Source organism: Equus quagga, chromosome 8, assembly GCF_021613505.1.
Source record: "Equus quagga isolate Etosha38 chromosome 8, UCLA_HA_Equagga_1.0, whole genome shotgun sequence".
Classification (NCBI taxonomy): domain Eukaryota; kingdom Metazoa; phylum Chordata; class Mammalia; order Perissodactyla; family Equidae; genus Equus; species Equus quagga.
In genome coordinates, this window is record NC_060274.1 from 127,310,617 (window position 1) to 127,336,157 (window position 25,541).

Sequence of the window (25,541 nt, forward strand, 5' to 3'; positions counted from 1 at the left end):
ATTGTATCCCAATAAAAAGGAAGATGTGGGATCCAGAAAGCAAGGAACTCAACAAAGGACACCAGCCCAGAGAAGTATGAGGATGAGAGCTGAGCAACAGACCTAGAAGCTACTAGAGCACAGATTAGAAGAGGGAAAGGAGAGGGCGGGAAGGGGTGGGACGCTTCCCAGAAACCAGGTACTCGCCACAATATCTGACATGATGGTGCTTCTACAATAGGTAAAAGCAAACAACAAGAACTAATGGAGAATCATGAATCATTATTTGCTTCTTGCTACTAAAAGCTCCATGAACAAAAAAAGAAAGTCACAGTACACTATTTAGATCTCCAGTGAACATTTACTGAGTCAAACCATTACTGCTTATTAACTAAATGTAGTAAAACAGTGTGTTGGGAGGATGCTAGAAGGAGGCAGGGGTGTACTCTTTTAAGAGTTAACTCAGTATTTATCTACTCATAGCAGAAAGTCAATGAAATCTAACATGGATAAACCAGTAGCACTAGCACATTATTTAGAGCTATAGAGTTAACTATAAGAAGGAGGACCTAAAAGGATCAAAAGTGGTTGCCTGTGGGGAAAAGGACTCAGATATGGAAGCAGAGTAAGACAAGACAGGAGTTGGTCAGTCATATAAGGCTTTTACAGTCATTTGATTTTTAAGCATGTATATTTATTACCTTGATTAGCCTACCAATTCTTTTAAATTAGTCTTAGATCATCAAATTATAATTATTTATGCAAATGGAGGAAAGAGCCTAGGGTAGGGAGAGCAGGGTGGCTTAGGGCAAGAGCCAACAAACTCTTTCTGTAAAAGGTCAGACAGTAAATATTCCAGATTTTGCAGGGCATCTGGTCTGTTGGAACTACGCAACTCTGCGACCGTAGTGTGAAGCTCAGTGTAGATATGTTAACAAAAGAGGATGGCAGTGTTCCAATAAAAGTTTATTTAGAAAAACAGGCAACGGGCTAGATTTTGCCAGTGTGCTGCAGTTTACCAATCCCTAGCTTAGAGGAAAGGTAAAATGAAGATAAAGTGGGAGACACATCCAAGGTATCTAGCAGCAGAAAATTTTTTTTAATATATCTCCATTCCTACTACGTTTTCCTATTTCACAGATAACCTATCCTGTGGTCCCTTACAGCCAAAATATCAAGTTACTCAGTTTATATTCACTCTTCAACACACTACAATCTGGTCACTACGCCTACCCCCACTGAAACTGCCCAGGTCAGTCAGTCAAAATCTGTTTACTCCCAAATCTCGTTGACATGTTAGTGTGTGTTATTCTACTTCTCTGCAGTTCTTCAACATTTGAACAATTTTTCCCCCATTAAAATTCCCTTTTAGCATACATTTCACGGTTCTACTATCAACTCTTTTTTCTCCGACTGTACTGCTTTAGTCTTTATTTTCAAGAGCTCTTTCAAGTAATGGATTATCCAGGGTTCTACCCATGGTACCAAGTCCAAAGTTGCAACAGACATGTTTTATAGTCTATAACGAATAGCTGCTTCAACCATGATGGAGTAAGTGGGATGAGATCTTTTTCCCATCATAAAATACTAGAAAACTGGGGAAAACATATGAAACACTTGTTTTCAGATACTGCACAACAGGTAGTACAGGACTGTGATTTCTGAGAGGAGGGAACCAAGTGAAGAGCATCCTACGATATTCCACCTGCAGATATTTTCCAGAATGCTTCTCAGGGAGGGAGAACCCCAGCAGAGCACAACGGTCTCCCTGAGGTTAGGACACAGGATGGAGTTCAGGGAGGTTGAGGCAGTTGGAATGTGCAGGACAGAGTACTAGAAAGGATGAAGCAATAAATAGTAAGAACTCCAGAAATCTATAAAGGATTTCCCTGAAGTCTTTGGCTGAATACCAAGCAGCACATCTGGGAGGCCAAACCAGTACCCACAATCAGAGCAAAGAAAAACTATTGGGAATTTGTAAACTGAATAATCAGAGCTCGCACAATGCTGGAAGACATTTGAATTGCAACCAGTCAGTGTGAAAAGACACTGGTGAATTTGGGGCCAAAGGGGAGCAGCGGGGAGACTCCAGTAGAGATCTCATACAGGCCGTGCCTCAAGCATAGATTAAGCTAGCGCTAGAACAGGGTGGGCTGGGGAACCCCAGCAGGTCCGTGAGGTTAAAACTACTTTCATAATAATACTAAGATGTCATTCGTCTTTTTTCACTTTAATTCACCCACAGTGATGTTTTGCAAAGGCTACGCAATACGTAAAACACCACTACATTGACATCATACAAGCTGTGCTTATATATTTTTGTTTTAAAATATCCTCAGTTTTAATTTCTAAAATGGTAAATATTCAATAATTATTATCCTCATAAAGAAAAACTCTATGGGGTCCTCAATAATTTTTAAGAGTGTTAACGTTTAAGAACAAAAAGTTTGAGACTAGCTATCTCGGACTGAAGGCTCTCCAGACTTACCCCAGAAAGCTTAAAAAGAAGCTGCAAAAGGTTCAAACTTATCCACAAATAACTACCTGCCAAACAAAAACTCAATACTTTTAAAGGAACAAAAATCCAGACTCCCAACAATATACTATCACGATGCACCGTGTCAACATTCAATCAAAAATTACTGGATGTAAAAAAAGAAAACAACAGGAAAACCTATCCTAATGAGGAGAAAGATTGATTAGTACAATGAGAAATGTCAGAGGTAATAGAATTAGTAGACAATTATACATACAAGGACTTGAAAGAGAAAAACATAATGGAGAAAAAATTGAAACTACAAGATAACTATAAACTATAAAATGAAACTGAGATCAAAAAATACAATTATCTGAGTTAAAACTCCACTGGATAGACTTCAAAATAAATTAGATACTGCATAATAATAGTGAGTTGGGGAATGTAATAGAAACTACACAAACTAAAGCACAGAGAGAAAAACAACTGAAAAAAAATAATCAACCAAGTGTCCATGATTTGGGGATAGTATCAAGTAATTTCGCGCGCACACACACAACTGAGATTTGGGGGGTAGGGAGAGGAAGAAAAAAAATTGAATAATAGCCAAAAGTGCTCCAAAATTGATTAAAAGTATCAACCCACTGACGCAAAAAGCCTAGAAAATGCCCTTTTGTATAGGGTGCGGGTTGAGAAAAGAGAATGTGGGGAGAGACCAGGGTGGGCTAATGAATTTTTTCCTAACTATTCTAGTTGTTCTCAACCTTTATAATCAACAGAAAGAAGGAATCAACTAAACCTTGTACCTTAGCAAATAATAGTATAAAGTATCTTTTAAATTAAATGCATACATTTTTATGTTTTACTTTTTCAAGACAGAAGCAGGATAATTACTACAATTTAAGATGACAGATTTATACAGGAGTTAATTTCTCGAGGTAATGCATTAAAGGTAATATTTAAAGTACTTAAATATTATCACATATATATAATAATCTTAAAAAACAATACTTGATTAATTATAAGAAGTGGAAGCAGCATGATACTACTCAAATCAAATCAAAATTCAATACATTCTTGTTAACTCATTTAAACAAATGTATTTACCTTAATACTGACACAGTATGGATGGTAACACTGACCACACTGAGAACAGGCAAGTAACCTTCCTTCTGCTCCTTGGCCAAAACTGCCACAAACTACACACATATCCTGAAATTAAGAATACATGAATATATTTTAAACTGTAGACTAAGCTAAGAAGGAATACACTAATATACTAATTTCATAATTTTTAAAAAATACCTTCTTAGCTAATAAAGCTCTAGAGCTAAATATTAGATGACTTCTGTGCATATGGGATAAAGCAGGAATGAGCAAGGAGGAATTCAAAAGTGGAAGACAATAATAATTTAGTTCAAACCTGATGCAAAGTGAATTTGTCACTACTAGAAAACAACACAACAGTATTGTGCATAGAGTTTTCTTCTTCATCCTTATTTGATGAAAGATCTGCAGCAGACACCTATAAAAAGCAAAATACATAAAACGTGAAGTTATATTTTTCACTTGTATTATCCTTAACTGGAAAGCTTGAGAAGACTCATATTTAAAGTACAACTTTTCCCAGGATCTAGACTAACCATTCCAAATCAGATTATTATTGCCAAGAGACTAGCATAAAAGTGTAAGCCACGACATTTTTTATTCACCTGTTTCTTCAGAGCTACTAGTCCCAGAGCTCAGGAAGTAATGAGAAAGTATTAACCCACCTTTAGTAAAACTTGATTACCCACACATTCTAATCAAGAAACAAAATATTACATTATGTGTGTGTGTATACACATATACATATACATAGAGGTACATGTATCAATCACTCTGTTTTAGGGACTCTGAAAACCTGCTAGGGCAAATTGAGATGTGCTCTAAGTATAAAATACACACCAGATTTCAAAGACTTAGTAGCAAACAAAGGAAGGTAAATATAGCTCATAAATAATCATGTATATTTTATATATTACATGGTGAAATGGTAATATTTTGAATATATTGAACCAAAAGACATACTGCATTAAAGTTAAATTTTACCTGTTCCTCTCTCCTTTTTTAATGTAGCTACTAGGAAGTTTTTGATTGGATATGTGGTTCACATTATATTTCTTCTACACAGCACTGCTTGAGAATATTATTTTGAATAACTTATCAAAATTTCAGTATTAGCCAAAGGATTATCAACCAAAGATGTTCATTTCTGGACTTGGTTAAACCAAATTAAGTACCTACTGTTTTATTAATAATTATTTCCAGAGTGCTTATGATGAAAAAAACCTCTGAATTAGATGGTAAAAAAGAGAACAAGGAGGCCAATGTCAAAATTATAAAACATGATCCTCTTCCCTGAAGAAGCTTACTGTCTAACCCAGAAGAACAGAGCTGAAACACAACAGGTTATGGTCGATATATAAAGTAAGAGAATTACTGTTTTTGAAGAATGACTGAAAGAAGAATAACTAAATAGAAGGAATATATTACAAGACAAATATTTTCCAATGTAACTAAGTTTAATGCGGTTTTAGTAGACGGTCCTACTGTTTTATGATAGAGCCAACAATGAGAACAATTTACAGTAATAAAAAGTCTAAAGACTACAAGAGAAAACTGTAAACAACCTAAACAGTCATCACTGGGGAAAGACTAATACTACGGCAAATTCAAACTTTGGAAAATTATGCAGTACTTCAAAAACAGCAAGGTGGAAACTTGTATGAATTTCCATGAAAAATATCACCAAGCTACATTGTTGAGTAGAAAAATAAGCTGTGGAATAATATGTAACGTAGAGCATTCTGGTATGAAAATACACAAAGCAATTATATGTAGTCTACTGGCATATATAACAAGTTGAATCATAAGAAATTGCTCTTTCGCAGACAAAAATGGTTGAATGTTGGCAATTTCATATAGATCAACCTAATACGTAAAGGCACCAAACTGGTAACAGGGAGAAAACCAGGACTTAAGGGGTAGCAGTGGTAGAGAAAATTCTGATCTACATATAATGTTTTAATGTTTTTAATACAGGAAATTTATTCATATATTATATGTGTATCTCAAAATCAGCTTTTTAAGATTTTAGCAAGTCAAACAAGATGATTCATAAAAGTAGAATGGTCATTCCATCAGGAATAATCAAGTGCCTACTAAGAGTGAAGTAACCAGTAATTCAACCAGAGGACTAATGATACACTGAGAACATTATTAAAATACAAAACTGTGGCAATGGCTAAAATATAGATACCACAAGTATATTGAAACAAACAGTATGCATTTCTATCTCCCCATCTCCAACACAGAAAACAAAATAGCTTTTATAATTGGATGATAAATAGTGAGTAGCTAAAAGAAATGGTAAAAACATTATTCTTATTTTCAAAGGAAATTTTAACCAGAAAATGCTTTTGTTCAAAATGAAAAACAAGGTGGAATATAGCATCCTAGTATAAACCAGAAACAAAGTCTGTAGAAAAAGCTGCAATATCCCCTAGATTCAACCAGGGGAGGTGGGGGGTGGGGAGTGGAGAAGCATACTTAAATTATGTAAGTGCTGAAAAAAACTCAAGACTTTTTTTTAACAGATAATTGTACACAGAAGAAAAATGTTACCTAGCTTAGTGACCTATTATTTTCACTTTATGATTTGATAACCTTTAAACTGAAATAAAACCTACCTCAAGGGTGAAGAAGGCAATCTTTGAGAAAATATATGCTATTGTTGCCTGCATAGGTAGTAGTCTGATTTGTCCTAAAGGTGACAGAAGTTTTATTTTCCTGAACCACAGATATAAGCAAAACATCTAACTAAAACTTGATAAGTTAGGGATTTCCAAACAGAAACATAAAAAAGTAAACAGAAAAAGAAGAGCAAATTAACTTCAGTGAGAGGAAAGGAAATAATACAGATCGAAGTGGAAATCGGTGAAACAAAGACTAGAAAAAAATATTTTTTTAAATTAACGAAAGCAAAGGTTGGCTCAAGAAGATCAATAAAATTGATAAACCTCAAGAAAGACCAATGAGAAAAAGAGAAAAAACACAAATTATCAACATTAGGAATGAGAAAGACGACATCACAACACCTTCTACACATACTAAAAGGATAATAAAGAAATACTTATCATCAACTCTAGGTCAACAGATTTGTAAACTTACACACAATGGACAAACTCCTTCCAAGATAAATTCATGCAAGAACAAACAGATAACCTAAATAGCCCTAAACTTTATGGAAGAAATTCAATCTGTAGTTAAAAATCTTGTCACAAAAACAACTTCAGGCCAAAATGGCTTCACTAATGGTTCTATAAATAATACAAGGAAGAAATACAACCAATACTACACAACTTTTCCAGAAAAATGAAGAGGAGAATATATTTCCCAACACATTCTACGAAGCCAATGTTATGCTGTTACCTCAACCAAAGACATTATAAGAAAGTAAGACTATAGACCAATATCCCTCATGAACACAGACATGAAAAGCCTAAAATTTTTAGCAAATTGAATCCAACAATATGTAAAAAAGATAAAATATTATCGCCATGTAGAGTTTATCCCAGGAATGCAAGATTCCTGTTGCATACACAAAAGCCAGTCAATGTACTAGTTCACCATATGAACAAACAAGCCATATGGTCATCTCTGTAAACGCTGAAAAACCACTTGACAAAATCCAACATCTACTCCTGATTAAAAGAAAAAATCTCAGCCAACTATCACTAGGAAGAAGCTTCCTCAAACTGATTTAGCATGTCTATTAAAAAAACAAAACTAGAGTTAACACCATACTTAATGATGAAAGACTAAATCTACTAACAATGAAGTAGCAGAAAGAGAAATTAAGAATATCATCTCATCTACAATTGCAACAAAAAGCATAAAATACTCAGGAATAAATGTAACCAAAGAGGTGAAAGATCTGTGCACTGAAAACTACAAAAGATTGTTGAAAGTAAACCGAAGAAGACTCAAAGAAATGGAAAGATATTCCGTGCTCTTAGATTGGAAGAATTAATGTAGTTAAAATGTCCATATTTCCTAAAGCAAGCTACAGATTCAATACAATCCCTATCAAAGTCGCAACAACATTTTTCACAGAAATAGAACAAAGAATCCTAAAATTTATATGGAACAACAAAAGACACTGAATAGCCAAGGCAATCCTGAGAAAAAAGAGCAGAGCTAGAGGTATCACACTCTGATTTCAAAATATACTACAAAGCTACAGCAACCAAAACAGCATGGTACTGGCACAAAAACAAATACAGATCAATGGAACAGAATCAAGAGCCCAGAAGTAAACCCACACATCTATGCACAGCTAACTTTCAACAAGGGAACCAAGAACATACAATGGAGAAAGGAAAGTCTCTTCAATAAATGGTTTGGGAAAACTGGACAGCCAATTGCAGAAGAATGAAAGTAGACCATTATCTTACACCATACACAAAAATTAACTCAAAATGGATTAAAGACTTGAATGTAAGGCCTAAAACCATGAAACTTCTAGAAGAAAACATAGGCAGTACGCTCTTCGACATCGGTCTTAGCAGCATATTTTCACAAGTACCATGGCTGCCTGGGCAAGGAAAACAATAGAAAAAATAGACAAATGGGACGACATCAAACTGCAAAGGTTCTGCAAAGCAAAGGAAACCATCAACAAAACGAAAAGACAACCTAACAATTTGGAGGAGAGATTTGCAAGCCATATATGGGAAAAGGGGTTAATATCCAAAATATACAAAGAGCTCATACATCTCAACAACAAAAAGACTAACAACCCAATTAAAAAATGGGCAAAAGATCTGAACAGGCATTTCTACAAAGAAGATATAGAGATGGCCAACAGACATATGAAAAGATGTTCAACATCACTATCAGAGAAATGCAAATCAAAACTACAATGAGATATTACCACACACCTGACTGAATGGCTATAATTAATAAAAGAAGAAATAACAAGTGTTGGAGAGGATGTGGAGCAAAGGGAACTCTCATGCACTGGTGGGAGTGCAAACTCATGCAGCCACTATGGAAAACAGCATGAAGATTTCTCAGAAAATTAAGAATAGAACTAACATACAACCTAGCTATTCCACTGCTGGGTACTTATCCGAAGAACATGAAAACATGAATGTGTAAAGATATATGCACCCCTATGTTCATGGCAGCATTATTCACAATAGCCAAGACTTGGAAGCAATCCAGGTGCCCATCGAGGGATAAATGGATAAAGAAGATATGGTATATACACACAAAGGAATACTACTCAGCCATAAGAAATGATGAAATTTGTGACAACATGAATGGACCCTGAGGGTACTGTGCTAAGTGAAATAAGTCAGAGGCAGAAAGTCAACTACTGTTTGATCTCACTCATAGGTAGGAGATACAAACAACAACGAACAAACACACAGAGGCAGAGATTGGATTGGTGGTTACCAGAGGGGAAGGTGGTTACCAGGAGGGCGAAAGGGGTGATTAGGCACATGTATATGGTGACGGATTATAATTGATCTTTGAGTGGTGAACATGATGTAATTTACATAGAAATCAAAATATAATGATGTACACCTGAAAGTTATATACTGTTATAAACCAATTTTACCACAAACCAAATATAATAAATAAGGGGCTAGCCCCATGGCTGAGTGGTTGAGTTCACGCGCTCTGCTTCGGCGGCCCAGGGTTTCACTGGTTCGGATCCTGGGCTCGGACATGGCACCACTCATCAAGCCATGCTGAGGCAGCATCCTACATGCCACAACTAGAAGGACCCACAATTAAAAATACACAACTATGTACCAGGGGGCTTTGGGGAGAAAAAGGAAAAATAAAGTCTTTTAAAAATAAAGAAATAAATAAAAGACTAAATGCTTTCTCCCCAAGATCAAAAACAACACAAGTTATCTGACCTCATCACTTCTATCCAATACTGTACTGAAGGTTATAGCAAATGCAACAAAAAATAAAAATGAAAGGCCTCTAGATTTAAAAGAAAGAGAAAACTTTCTTTATTCGCAGACAACATGATCATATATGTAGCATTTTGGGATCATATTTGTAGCACCTGGTGGCCTACCAGTTAAGTTTGGTGCACTCTGCTTCTGCAGCCTGGGTTCGGATCCCAGGTGCAGACCTACACGACTTGTCTGCTAGTGGCCATGCTGTTGTGGCGGCTCACATCAAAGCCAAAAAAAAAAAAGAAGAAGACTGGCAACAGATGTTAGCTCAGGGCAAATCTTCCTCAGGAAAAAAAAAAAGAGTAGTATTTTAGATACGAGGAACCAACAACCAAAATTTGAAATTAAGATAACACTACCATTTACCATAGCATAAAAAGTATAGCAGACTTAAGAGAGATATCTGAGAAACTGTGTGAAAGACCTGTATGTTGAAAACTAAAGAACATCACTGAGAGAATTTAAAGACCTAAAAAATGGAGTGATTCACATGTTTATGGCTTGAAAAATTCAGTATGGTTAAAACGTGAACTTTCCCCAAATTGATCTATTGTTTGAATGCAAACTCAATCAAAATCCTAGCAGGCTTATTGTAGAAATTGACAAGCTAATTCATATAGAAATATGAAGGATTTAGAACAGCCAAAATAACTCTGACAAAAGTAGAAAATCAGAAGACAGTGTCTGATTTCAAGGGTAGTTACAAACTTTTTTTTTTTTTTTAAGGAAGATTAGCCCTGAGCTAACATCTGCTGCCAATCCTCCCCTTTTTGTGGAGGAAGACTGGCCCTGAGCTAATATCCATGCACATCTTCCTCTACTTTATATGTGGGATGCCTGCCACAGCATGGCTTGACAAGCAATCTGTAGGTCCACACCAGGATCCGAACCGGCAAACCTCGGATGCAGAAGCAGAGTGTGCGAACTTAACCGCTGCACCACAGGGTCAGCCCCTCAAGGGTAGTTACAGGGTAGAAGTAATCAAGATAGTGCAGTATTGGCCTGGAGACGGAAAAATGGATCGATGGTATAGCACAGAGATTCCAAAATTAGATCCACAAATATACAAATAACTAATTTTCAGGAATGACTCAAGGGCAATTCAGAGAAATGGTGCTAAAACAACTGGATATTCAGTATGGAAAAAACTAAACTTTGATCCATATTCATACCACACATAAAAATTAACTCAAATAGGATCACAGATCTAAATGCAAAACCTTAAACCATGTACCTTCTAGAAGAAAACAGAATATATTTGTGACTCTGGGTTACACAAATATTTCTCTGACACCAAAAGGACAATAAACTGGACTTCAACAAAATTAAAACATCTGTTCTTCAAAAGACATACTTAAGAAAATAAAAACCAAAAAAAAATCCAAGAAAATATTTGCAAATTATATATACGATAAAGCATTTGTGTCCAGAATACATAAAGAAATGTCCAAACTCACCAAGTTAAAAAAACTACTCAATTTTTAAAAATATACTAAAGATTTGATGAGCAACTTTATCAAAGAAGATATACAGAGAGCAAATAAGCAATGAAAAAGCTGATCAAGATCATTAGTCACTAGAGAAATGCAAATGAGATGCCATTAACACACCTGCTGCATGGCTAAAATTAAGACGACTGACCATATCAAGTGTAGGTGAGTGCGTGGAGGGAAGAGGAATCTCACACACTCTTGCTAACATAAAATATCACACCCAACTTGAAAAACAGCCTTTTCTTAAAAAGCTAAGCATACGCCTACTATATATCCAGCCACTCCACTCCTAGATACTTACCCATGAGAAAAGAAAGCATACGTCCATAGAAAGACAAATATAAAAGTTCACAGCAGCTCTGTTTCGAACAGCCAAAACGGAAGTAACCACAAAGTCACTGAACAAGTGAAGACAGATACAAAGTGTGGCACATCCATAATATGGATACTCTTCAGCAACAAAAGGAATGAACTATTAACATATGCAAGAGCATGGATTAATCTCAAAATAATTATGTTGCATGAAATCAGACCAAAAAGCGTACATTCTGTATGATTCCACCTACATAAACTCTAGAAAATGCAAGCTAATCGACAGCAATGGAAGTCAGATTAGTCAGCACCTGGGGGTGAGGACTGGAGGCAGGGAGGAAAGCAGAAGGATTTCGGAGGGGCACACGAAACTTTGGGGGATGGCACACACACTTGCGCAGCGGTAGCCTGGTCCGCGGGGTCAGCCCGGTCCGCAGGGGCGCCCACTCTGCCGCGGTGGCCCGGCCCAGGCAAACACAGGGCGGCCAATTGGGACAACCACAAGCAGACGGGGCAGGAACAGAAGCTCTGGGGATGAATATGTTTACTGTCTTGATTGTGGTGTCCTTCTCAAGGGTGTACATGTCAAAACCTACAAAACTGTAAAGTTTAAATATTCGTACCTTATTTTATATCAACTATACCTCAATGTCAGTTTTGGGAGAGGATTTGCTTTTTTTTAAAAAGGACCAGAATCCATGTTTCTTTACTCCTGTAGTAGCAAAACTGAACAAACCCACCTGTTTCTTGAACTTTAAATGACAACGAGAATTTGAAAAACAGGATTTTGGTAAAATAGCAAAGTTACTGCACGAAATATCTGTCATTATTTGCCAAATACAGCTTTTACAATACACATTTAAATAAAACCTCTTAACATGCCAATGAGCAAATATTTATCAATTTTAAAATATGTCAAAGATAATCATAAAATCTTCAAAGTTTTCAGAGTTCATACTAATGTGCAACTTTCTAGTTTCTTCTTTAGCCATATTATAAAACTGAGAGCCACTACAATCAAAAACTTAAAAAGCCAACATAATTAAAAATTATTAAATAAACTCAAGAATATAACAGGAGTTTACTTTGTTTTTTCAAATAAAAGAGCAAATATATTACACATTGAACTTGGGGGAACAATTGGGATAGAAAGAGAAGAGGCAAAAAGGAAGGTAAGAAAAGAGAAAAAGGATGAGAAAGTAGAAAATATAAAAGAAAATCTGACCAGAGGTTTAAAAAAGGTGCAAAGTAGAGAGAGAATAAAATAAAATAAAAATTTTAACTTATTTATTTAGCTTACTTATAGGACTCTTACGATCTACCTAATTTGCCACAAATGAGATATCTCCATCAGTCGACACGTGAAGGGTTATAGCCGAGGTAAAGGAAGCAAACCTTACCCCAGGTAAGACAACTGCCCCAATTCCACTTTTCAATTTGGACCTGCCTCTGCCGCCTCGTCCTGACAGTCCTGCACCACGAGGTCTCCGCTTTCCTGGAAATCCCGACCCACGGCCCTACACAACAGATAAGGAAAAGTCAGCATTCTGAAAACATCCATAAGAATTTTAAAATCCAAATGTGACATAAAACGCCTTATTAAATGTTACACAGATACTTGCTTCTCTCTTTTATTTTGATCAGATGATAAATATTAAGAGACCAGGCTTATTATTTGTCTCTCTCAATATGTATTCTGCAACTTAAAAATATATAAACATAAAAAGCATTTAACCTTAGACTCAAACTTCAGGTCTATCATTGCGAATGCCTTGCCTCAGCAAACTTTGGCATTATGGCATTATTTTCCCATTTCTTAATCCTACATTCGAGGCAACTACAACCACCACAACCCCATCCAGGTATCTGCACGTGCAGCAATGTGTATTCAATACAGAGCAAGTAGAAGGAAGGACTCTCTTGTTAACTGGTCTCTCAGTAATTACAGTCATAGCTAACACACACTGAGTACTTGCTATGTACTGCTCCAAGCACTTTTTACTCTCAACAATCTCATAAGGTCAGTACCATTTTATTATCCCCATTCTAGAGATAAGTACTCTGAGGGATAAAAAAGTTAAGTAACTTGTCCAAAATCATAGAGCTAGCAAGTCTGGTTCCAGTGTCCACATCCTTAACCACTATTCTGAACTGCTACATAGTATGAAAGCTGATTTCTGGTAGTGTACAACTGTATTTTTCCTGTCATTAAAATTGTCAATTTCCTTTACCATTCAATAGCTGTCTATTTGAATTAAACGTGTACCTCATTCTACCATAGTATTTAGAGGACAATTTATTTAAAGATTATAAGAAAGTTGATGTGGTTTAAATCATCTAGATAATAGTTACTTGAAATGGAAATAATTTCTAAATTTTTACCTAACACAAGCAAAAATTCCATGGGAAAACATGTTAAATTCCCTGATATTTTAACAAATAAGTAGTAGGGTTATTTGTTGTTGTCTTTTTCTTGTTTATAATCAGACTAACTTTTTACTACCTAAAAAGTCCTGATATCTACACATACTTTACGTATACTTAAACTTATTAAAATACTCAGAAAATTCTGATAGTTTTTCCTTTAACAAGTTAAATGTATGTTATATCTTCAATTGATGTCATATCATAGTTTGAAATGCTGAGCTCGTTACCTATGTAGCAGAATAGTTTCTAAGTCAATAACTTAATGGAGGGGGGACCATTTTCCCCTTTGGTTTTAACAAATACAGCCAACCTCCAGTTTTCAGATGGCCTCTCTTTTAGATCTCTTGAGCTTCTTTGAACAAGGGATAAAGTAGGGTTGAACTGGATAGTTCTTGGTTTTTTTTTAAAGTTAAACCAAAAATTAAATCAAGACTATAGTAATCTCTCAATTTATCTTTCCCCAACATCCAATGACACAGATAAGAATAAGTAAAAATCGAGAGTACTTGCTTCAAAATTGTCAAACAACTCATCTTTTATACTCTTAAAACAAATATTTATACTTTAAACACCTGGCATGATATTAGAGTGAGCTTCAAATAGTTCTTCCAGTGGTGACAGAAAATAAGAAAGTGGAATCTAGAACTCCCTTGAAATCCTTGATTAGTGTAGTCTAAACAGCCTCATTCCATAATTATATTAAATATATAAAAATTGTCTTCTCTAATGAGTAAAAATGTTAACTTTTCAGATGATTAACACTTTTTCAAATTAATTTTTTACCCTTCAAAATGAACCGGACTATTAACTTCAAGGACTAGCAGAGTCAGCCAGCAATGACATGGAAAAGAGGCCCTAATGTTTTGAAGTTATTAACACAGACAGTGAAAGCTCCTGTAGTTCTGCTATTTCTTGTCCATTAGAACACAAGATTAGCGTAGTTTTTCTTTTATTCTTTTGTAAGCAACAAAATTTTATGATATCATAAATGAGCAAGTCCTTAATTACTTTATAGCCTGTGTGACAAGGATTTCCACCCATAGAAATACTGGTAATTACAACATAAAAGGAAGCAATCATAAAGAACGTATTAAGAAAACTTATACTTAAAATCAGTCGTGTAGCATTGCAGTTTAATCTCCTCCTAACTCAGATCTTTAAGTGCAAGCATGCTGCTGCTCCACATCAAAATTGTTAGATTAAAAACCTGGCTGCGGAAGCTGAACTATTTATCTAGAAAAGAAAGGTTTAACTCTTCTACTTGGACAAAACCAACCAGAAAGAAATGATGTATGAATGTAAATGCAATTTTATTTACCACTTTGATGCTCCAAATGGCACTGCCAGGAAGCTGCCTGGGTTTAAAAATTTCCCGACCTTCTGAAATGTCTGGGGACCAGGAAGGTGGGCTCACTGTATTATGGGTACTCCAAGCCCCCTAGGATATGGCAGGTGAGAAAATAGATGTATAAAACTCAGCAACGGAAAAGGTCAAAGCCAGCAACTAAGGAATTTTAGAACAGCAAAAACAAATGCAGACGTATGGAAATTTAGGACAAACTGCTTCAAGGTAGAGAAAATAAGTTTATCACTTACAGTGACTTTATACTTAAATGTTTGCAGTTAGAATTTACATTAAATATTTTATTCTGGTTGAAACATTGGTACAATGAAACATACTAAAAGTTAAGGTTTCTATGACATCGACATTGGCTCAAAAACCGCAATTATAGCACGAAAATATAATTGAAAAAGTCAATCAAACTCTAAGAAGTAACACCATAGGAAACTATCTGGGGATTATTTTCTTCTAACAATTATCATTCTACTGGAAAGGAGAAATGGGTAACTTTAAAGAATGTTATGTATGTATACCTATTGCTATAAACAACCATAGCAGTAAGCCAAAAATGCAATCAGAAATACGAGCGATCAATAGATGCATTCACTTTAAACTGTGGAAAATTAGCTTGTAACCTTAAGATGCAAATACCATTATAATCCTTCCTTCAGTGACCATTAGCTGTGAGTTTTGGTTTTTATTTTTATTTATGGGACACTCATACTAAATCTCTCCCTTAGCCAGATTACATCTAAGGGACTAATTTGAAAAGTGGGAAACTGTTAAAGCAAATTGTTCTAAATTTGCAAATTAAAATGCCTAAAGTACCTGATTATTTACACAAGAAATAGTATTTATTAAAACAGTTAAAACAAAACTAAGACATTTCACTTCCAAATAACCACATTCAGCAATAACCTGAACTAATCTGATGAAGATGCTAAGCAGCATAAAGAAAAATGTTTACTCACAAAGATAACATTTTAAAGAAAAACACAAAACAAATTTCAAACAATAAAGAACCTATTTTGAATTAGGTAGTTCAACAATGCATGCTATAATTTTACTAATTACATGACCAAAACTTAAAACAAGAAATGCAGTACTTACCAGGTTTCGAGAATATTATCAAACTAACAAGTAGTAGCTTATCAATCACATAAAAATGCCACTGGGAATTTAATCAGCCAGAAATAAGAGCTTGACTACCCTTTCCAGAGGAGATAGTTAATGGAATCACAGTATTTTAAGAAACACTACACAAGGGAGAGATGGTTTCACTTTTAATTAACCTATCCTCAAGCTGAGCTAATGGCTATGGTGATTTCACTGACAAGTCAATTATCCCACTTTTCCACTATCAGATCAACTTGCATCGATACCTATGTTTTCTTTCCTACTGCGTCCAGGGTTTTCTGTAACTCTCTGCTGCCAAAAGTCATTTCTCTGTTCTTATTTTACTCAAACTCTAAACACCTACATACAACTCTGTCGGGTTCGGTGCAGGACACCTGTGAATGTTTCTCTGCCCTCCTTTGCTGACCTTGCCCAGCCTCCCAAGCAACTTCTTCCTCTACCTGACCTCTAAAGCCCCAGTGTTTCCCAGGGCTGAAGCCTGGACAACTCTCCTTCTCTATGTAGTCTCATGCTAAATGGGATTATCTATAATGACACTGTATTGGATGTTGTTATCTCCCAAAGTCACATTTCTGGTTCTAACGAGTTCTGAGAGCTCCAAGTTACCATGATTTTCAACTTCTTTCTTAGCATTTCCATTTTGTCACACAAAACCTCTCAAGTTTACCATGTCTAAAATCTCTCCCTTAACCAGTTCCATCTCATAATCTTCCCCATCTTTAGAAACAGATCCAGTCCTCAAGTCAGAAAACTGGGAGTCATTTGATCTGCTCTTTTCCCTCATCACTCCCTTCTGCCCCTTCAATCCTCTCCTCCTCCACTCCTTCAAGCCAAACCATCAGTAAACTCAGTATCTTTTATCTTCAACTTTTGCCTCTGATCATTCTACTTTTCTGCACTCCCATGCCAGTGGACCAGTCTTGGCTACCAACATCACCTCTCACCTATCCCGCTGCAACACTCTACCACTCTTTAAGCTTCTTCCTCAACTGCATCTCCTCATCAAGCAGCCAGAGGGACTTTTCAAAAATGTAAATCCGACCAAGTCACTACCCTGTTCTAAATCCTTCAATAGCTCCTCAGTGCACTTAGCATACAAACCTTTCCCACTGCCTCTCTCCAGCTTCGTCTTGTCTCACTCTCTCACCGCCAGTATGCCCTAGCTATTCTGGCTTCCTTGTGATCCTTCACACGTGTTCAGTTCTTCACCAGTGGGACCCTACTGACTCAGAACGACCTAACTCCTGGCTTATGGCTGGCTGACTTCTGACTCTTCAGGTATGGCCTTAAATATTTCCTCATCAGAAAAGCCCTTCCTCAGCACTCCAAGTAAAACCATCATCTCCCTTACTACACTTTTTGCATCTTCTCATTCATCACAATTTGGGGTCTTATGTTTTGTTGTTTATAATTATTTAGGGTAGAGAGTGGGGACAAGAGATATCTAAACTTAGTTCTCCCAATATTTCCACTGGTTTTTCCCTGAGGCTATTTGGCTAGTGTATACCTTAAATTTCTTTTGATAGATCATTTGATGTTACGTCAGTAGAAAGTTCTTAAAACATTCCATAAAAAGTCATGCTCTGGGACCCGCCCCATGGCTGAATAGTTAAGTTTGTGCGCTCCGCTTCCATGGCCCACGGTTTCACCAGTTTGGATCCTGGGCACGGACATGGCACCGCTCCTCAGGCCATGCTGAGGCGGCATCCCACATGCCACAGCTAGAAGGACCAACAACTAAAAATACACAACTATGTACCGGGGTGCTTTGAGGAGAAAAAGGAAAAATAAAATCTTCAAAAAAAAAAGAAAAAAGTCATCCTCTAAGATAATATGTTATTTAGCATAATTTAAAAGTTGGCTTTGATGCCAAAATTATATAGCACTTCAAAAAGCATTTACACTTCATATAACATGGACGAAAAAACAAAGGGCTCTATAGATCAAGAATGTTTGGATGCCATTTCTGAGTTAATTAGAAAAGCACTCAACCACTATGAAGGATTTAAATAATAAAAGCTTGGGTAACTACATTATGAATTGTAATAAGTATATTATCATAAGACATTGGAAGATAGTGTGCAATTTTATAGGAACTAAAGAAAAATCATGACTACACCTAGATGTTTTGACAGAGACGAAATTATTTAATATATTCTTAGACCTTAAAACTAAAATACAGCTGTAATGATCCATTTTAGTTATAAATTATCCATCAGATCTCAGCTTTGATCAAAAAGAACTTACACAGATCATTCAGAAGAGGTTAGCTCCCGTCTCCTGCTACCAGCTGTACATCATTGCTACACCTGAATTTACACTTACTACACTTGTATTTATTTCTTGCCATTGGCCTATAATCCTGATGAGCAGAAACCATGCTCTTTTTGTTCACTGCTGTGTCAAGTATTCTGTTCAGTGCATACTGAACATCTGTTTTTTCCTACTGAGCATATATTGTTTTTTGCATACATGTATGCATAAATGCATCAACAAACACTGTCCTACGATATGAAATAATACTAATTCCCCCACCAGTCGTAGCCTAGAATCTTCAATTTCCTCAGCTATAAAAAAAAAACTACCAAGCTATTCAAAACACCGTTACTCTTAAACAATCTACAAACTGAATTAAAAGCAAAGCATTCAAAATGTAGCCAGCAGGAGACTTTAAGCTGTAAAGAGAGCTAAATGGAATCAACTTGCTATTAAATCCTATACATAGAAACTTTTAAAAAATACTACTTGGCAGAGATTGAATTAGATTCCAACAATAACTACTGAACCCCAAAACTATCTAAACATAGCATTAAGCTTCTTTCTGCTTTGAGGCCAATTTCTCATGTAAATTATACAGCTGTTACAAGGACTGTAGGGTACGGAAATGGAAACAATCATGGCAGGTGGAGGATAGGCTATTATGGGTAACTTTCTGTTAGAAGTCAAATCCTGTTAAATATGATCAATGTCACAATTAGAGCCCATGACTATCCTAATCTACCGAATCAGTTTAAGAGTGGCCAGGGAAGGGCTGATGTCTCCTGGGAAACCTCACACCTCCAAGTCCTAAGTCAGCCTCAGGCGCAGCCTCTCCCAACACACTACGGAAAACCGAGACTGCTATTAAAAGGTGAGTCTGATTTAGAGAAAGCAAAAACAATGAAGGTAGAGCAGAAAGGAGGACAGCAAGTGAGAGAAACAGAAAACATTACAGTGTATCATTTGCCTTTTTGGTACATACATTAACTCACATACGTAACAGCTACAGCAGGAAACAACTCACTTATGACTTACAGAATTCTTTTCACATAAATAAATCTCATAAACAAAACTGAGTTCAACATCAAATAGAAGAAATTTACTGCTGATAGTGACTTGATAAGATACAGAAACATACAGAAATAGCTGTTACCAGACTTAGCCTTCAGTAATTTAAGAATATGAATTTGGCTGCTGCTGCAACGGTTTTGGTAATAGCTTCAGAAATATGACAGACAAGAGGAAAGTCTGAGGCCTCTAATCTGATGTGTGTGCAGCTTGACACCGAAAGGGCTAGACATTTTTTAGGTTTAAAACTACAGTTTTCCAATGGTTTAGAGGAATGCCTGCATGGGGGTCTTCTTCAAATGTGCATTTTCGCTCAAGTTAAGTGGAGCCTGAGATTCCACCTAACAAACTCCCAGGTGACTCTGGTATTCCTGTAGGTGTGCAGGTCACACTTTGAGTAGCAAGGGTTTAGTCTTCATTTCTAGAAAACACGTCTAGGACTGCTAGCCCGAGGTGAGCTTTCCCTCTGGCCCCCTCAGCTTTCCCGCAGCACCTGTGGTGTCTTCTACTGCAACACATACCGCACACAGTATAGGTAATGGGCTGCTGAGATCTAAAATCTGGGCAACCATTATTTGGCTTTGAATGCAAGAAACCTACTATGTATGGTATTTACTGTGACCAGTGTCTGACTCAGTCAAGGCCTGCAGTTATTTTCATTGGCCCATTTTAGTACAAGCAGCTATTAGTCAATCTGTTTGGTTTTAGGAACACCACTCCAGAACTGCATTTACTACATGGTTATTACGTCTTTCTCAAGTCTCCATTTTCACAGAATATCTGCGTTATTCTGCAGTTCAAGAAAGAAAGCAGGGCAGCACTTACCATCGGCTATGTGTCAGGTGCTTTACAGGTGTTACTGTTAAATTCCTACAACCACCATATGATGTAGTTTGACAGATGAAGAAATCAAGACAGTTCACTAGGAACTTGCTGAGTGTCACACAGACAATAAAGGAAGAACAAGGGTTTGCATCCCAGCAACTGCACTATGGAAATGTTCATGCTGAATATATACTAATCAGTCTTTTCTAGTGACAAGTAACTATAGTACAAATAGATATAAACAATATAAAATACTTCTTAAAAGTCATTTTTTTAAAAGGCAGCATAGCATTTAGACTAAAATGCATGTGAAAAAATCACTGTTGGCATCCACGTTGCATCTTTTATTCCTCATAAAAAATAGAGAATATACATCATTTACTAATGAAATCTTCTTTAAGTTCTAAGACAAGGTTTCAGATATGTAGGTTCTACCTGGCAGGTATTCAAGAATGGACAATGACAACTACCTGCAAAATTTCTTTTCCTTCAATCAATACCATTGTGTGTACATTACATAAAGCAACATTTCAAAGTTCAAACATTTTAATTAAAAGCTGGATATGAAATAATTTATCAAGAACTGAAACTCATTAATTAAACAATATGATTTACAGATCTGCCTTTTTTATCCTAAAAACAAAACCCAAAAAATGTCAACAGTGCTTCTTGCTTAATGGATTTGCATTTACAAACCAGAAATGGTGTCCACTATTAAAAAAAATTGCTTACTTATAATTAATTGTTAACAAAACTACGATCCTCTGTAGCTCACCACTCTGGAGGCCTGCTTTTCTCTCACAGGAATAGATTATGAAATTGATATGTTAATTTGAAACACATTTAAAATGCTATTGCAGTACACAAGTATGTTATAAAATTCTATGGTTCATAGTGAAATTACTTAAATTGATGAAAAATAAGAAATTTAATTCACAATGTAACGGGAAAGCAGTTATGATCTAATGAAGTACTACCTTTGGAAACATACTATAATGAAGAAATTTCATCTTCTCTATGAGTACCTCTCAAAGGATATCAGTCTTACAATTATGGTAAGTCCTAAGCTTTCTACATACAGACACGTACCCTATAACAACGCTTTGGTCAATGACAGATTGCATATATGACGGTGGTCCCATAGGATTAGTATCATACAACCCAGGTGTGTGGTAGGCTACACAACCTAGGTTTGTCTAAGCGCACTCTGTGACGTTCACACAACGATGAAATAACCGGATGATGCATTTCTCAGAATGCACCCTTCATTAGGCGATGCATGACTGTATACGATGCTAGCAACAAAAAACGGTGGAAAGGTAAAATCAAAAATGAAGACAAAAATCCTCAGAATTTGAAAGTACTCTAAATATTGTTAAGAGTACTTATGTTTTATGAAGTTTCCTTGAAATATTTTAGCAATGTTTCATGAAAACATTTCTAAGAAAACATATTTCATAGGTCTAATAAAAACTCTTCCAATACTATCATTAAAGCAATTAGTACATGAGTGTCTGAAGTAGATCACAGTTGTGTGAATACATTAAATATTTTCCCATAAAATGACATGACACCAATAGGGTAAATAACAGAAGAGGAGCTAAGATTACTATTACGTCAGAATTTCCAAATCAGAATGGATAAATACAAATGTGGGTGAGAAAAATGGAATAGAAACCAAAAAACACAAATGATTTGATATGATAAAAAAGTGTTCCATTCTGTTTTCCACTGCTTTTTAAGAGCATTTCTCAGACTACTATGTTTAATGCATAAAAGTAACAAAACAATGAGTAACACATTTCTCTAGCCCTGGACTCTCCTTCCAAGGTTAAGGTAAAAGAAGACTGGCAGAGGCTGTGTTTTAATTGGTGAAGGGCAGAGTCAGTGCACTGTAAGTTTTAAAAGCTCCCAAGGTGATTATGTTATATTGTAAAGTCAATAACCGCTTTTCTAAACCCAAGGCCAAATGTGGGTATACTTATAAAAATAATGGAAAGTAAAATACTAAAACATACATAAACACATAACTTCAATAAAGGATGAGAGAAAAAACAATGGGTTCACTGGGACAATTTGTATGAAACCATGTCCAATTTGCTGCCTGTCACTACTCCCACCAATTTCCTTCTCCTACTACCCATCATGTCTAAATTCTTCCTCCTTATCTTTGTGAAATTCTGTGTCTGAAGTGAGCAAGAAAGCAAGAAAGAATCTTTTTCTATCCACAACCATCAGAAAAAAACTTATTACTATTCCTGGAGTTAGTAAGGTTTTGAAGCACACATTAGAGATATATTTGAAACGTCTCATAAGAAAATGGCATATTTCTTGCTAAATAACACTTAAAATCTTCCATATAAAAGGCACACTATAAAACGTCAAACTTCAGTTACCAACCTCTTCTAAAGGGAAAATACTCCTATACAATTTGCCATTTGATAACAGACTTCCAATACTTGAGATATAGATTCCATTCTGTGTCCTGATGTTACAGATTCAGAATAGTGAAATATATACACATAAATATATACCCATCCATACCTTGCTATCAGTACACACAGACCTGCGTGTAAGTATGTGCATGTACATATGTACTCATGTGCGTGTATATACGTACATATGAATACCTATGAGTGTGAGAGTGTATATATACGGATTGCATATTGACTAATATACATTGAAAGTACATGGAGTGATGTGTTACTACAACAAACGGTTTCATTATCATCTGTTTTAAGAAGAGTCCTATGAACAATTGGAGGAATTGAAGTATTTCTACTGCAATCTTTAAAAACTCAGTGAAAGTAGTTGCTGGCCCTGGGGCAAAGTGGTTAAGGTTTGGCATGCTCTGCTTCAGCAGCCTGGGTTTAGTTCCCAGATGCAGAACCACACCACTTATCAGTAGCCATGCTGTGTCAGTGGCTCACATATAAGAACCAGAAGGACTTATAACTAGAATATACAACCACGTACTGGGGCTTGGGGCTGGCGGAGGGGAGAGGGGGGAGACTGGCAACAGATGTTAGCTCAGGGCCGATCTTTCCCAGCAAAAAAAAAAGAAAGAAAGAAGAACATTCTGGTTAATAAAACATTTTTAAGAAACAGTGAAAGCACAGCAACATTCTTAGTTTATCAATCTTAAATTTATTTGGTATTTCTTTTAATTTCATCAATAACTCTGGAGTTAAAGCTTTCATATTTTTAAAGATGTTTTTGCCTTGCATTGTCCAATAAAGTAGCCACTCATCTTATGAGGCTACTGATCACTTCTAATGTAGTTGGTCTGAAACCAGATTTCGAACACTTAGCATGAAAAGTGAATGTAAAAATATCCCATTAATAATTTTATAAATATTAAGAGCTAAAATATTTTGAATATATTGGGTTAAATAAAACTATTAGGGGCTGGTCCCGTGGCTGAGTGGTTAAGTTCGTGGGCTCTGTTTTGGCGGCCCAAGGTTGCGCTGGTTCGAATCCTGGGCGCGGACATGGCACCGCTCATCAAGCCATGCTGAGGCAGCATCCCACATGCCACAACTAGAAGGACCCACAACTAAAAATACACAACTATGTACTGGGGGACTTTGGGGAAGAAAAAAATTTTACAAATCTTTAAAAAAAAAAGTATTAAAATTTATTTCACCTGCTTCTTAATGTTTAAGTGGGACTACTAGAAAATTTTAAATTAGATAAGGAGGCTTACATTATATTTCTACTGGGCAGCACTGGCTTACCCTTGGACTGGCTAACTCATATCTCCAGATAATACTCCAGTCGCTAACTGTCACATCTAACTTTAAAGCTTTCAGATTTTCTGTTTCTAATTAAAGTATTCATTTAATTTCTAAGTGAATTCTCAGAAAAACTCATGTAATATTAGAAAAGGTTAAGATAAAAATAAAGATTTGACCAGTGTGAAACAAAATTTTAACCCACGAAATGTGCAGTTCTTTGGTTAGGAAGGTATTCACTATACTGGTAAAGATCACAGAACTGATGATATTCAATAAAATATGGAAATACCAGTCATGTTAATCAAAGCGACAGCTGGAAACCAAAGAATCTTACTCACATCACAATCACTGCCATGAAAAGTCATTTCATTCTATAGTCAGTCCCTACTGCCAAGAATATGCAAAATAAACACTAAATAAAACAAAAAATATAACACAGAAATGCCTGAAATCAAAGAAATTCACATAATAGAATATAAGTATACACACATCCCTGTTTAGGTATAGAATGTTCCTTGGTGTTATGATCCCATTACCTCAGCAGCGATTAAAACAATGAAAGAGCTACCTTGTTCTATCCAATTCCTACTCCCCACAAAAATGGCAGTATATTAGCAAGCTATGAATCACCAAGTGAAGGTTGTTTGCTACACAACTAAAACCAAGCTAATGGGGGGGGGGGAAACATGGCCTACAAACTGCTGATGAGATCAGCAGCAAAGCGACAGGGGCAGCTAAATAGAAAGTAGAATACTACCAGAATTGGGAATTGAAAGAGAACACAGCAGCAGCAACAGCAAATGTTTAGGACATGACTCATATAAAAGTGGATGAACCTGGGGGAAAAAATACACACTTTCATACACATACACAAGTACACACACTCAGATACAAACACATACATACATACACACAATATTTTGGAACATAAGTCAACAGAGAAATAATCCTAAGAGTTTCTCAGTTTGAACAGAAGTCTCTAAGGGGAGAGACAGTAAAATTTAACAGAAACATTTATGATACAGTATCCTTAAAGAAGGTAAATAGCTCAACTAAAATAAATTTGAGATTCAAATTTCCATTGCTAAAAAAAGAAAAATCCTCTTGGTAGAATAGAAAATAAATATCAAGGAAAATACTTAGAGAAAGGTATATATAGAGTGTTTTAGTTTATTGCAAATGTCTTTACCATAGAGAAATAGTTAAGTCCCAAGTGGAAATTACTCTGCCTTTGGTGTAAAGTATTGTCTTTAGAGAATAAAATATATCTGGATTTTATTTTGAGGGAACTAATTTTCACATTAAAATAAAATTTGATTTTATTTTTCTTCTGAGCTTACAATCCCAAAATTAGATGATAAAGATATTATTATTCCTATAAAAAGTCAAACTTTAATCCCTGAAAGCAATTTAAATTACAAGACTTGAAACTCCAAATTATTACTGTGACTAAACCTTCTG

The 25,541-nt window shown here is 35.9% G+C and overlaps 1 protein-coding gene across 1 annotated transcript in view; it reads right to left on the reverse strand.

Annotated features, from left to right (window-relative positions):
* KMT2C (lysine methyltransferase 2C) overlaps positions 1 to 25,541 on the reverse strand; it is a 267,769-nt gene that overhangs the window by 83,488 nt on the left and 158,740 nt on the right. Inside the window, exons 15-18 of the mRNA XM_046670589.1 lie at positions 15,031 to 15,150; positions 12,686 to 12,802; positions 3,879 to 3,980; positions 3,563 to 3,667 (exon numbers count right to left, since the gene is read on the reverse strand). Of these exons, the coding sequence (XP_046526545.1) occupies positions 3,563 to 3,667; positions 3,879 to 3,980; positions 12,686 to 12,802; positions 15,031 to 15,150 (444 nt within the window). The remainder of the gene's footprint in view (positions 1 to 3,562; positions 3,668 to 3,878; positions 3,981 to 12,685; positions 12,803 to 15,030; positions 15,151 to 25,541) is intronic.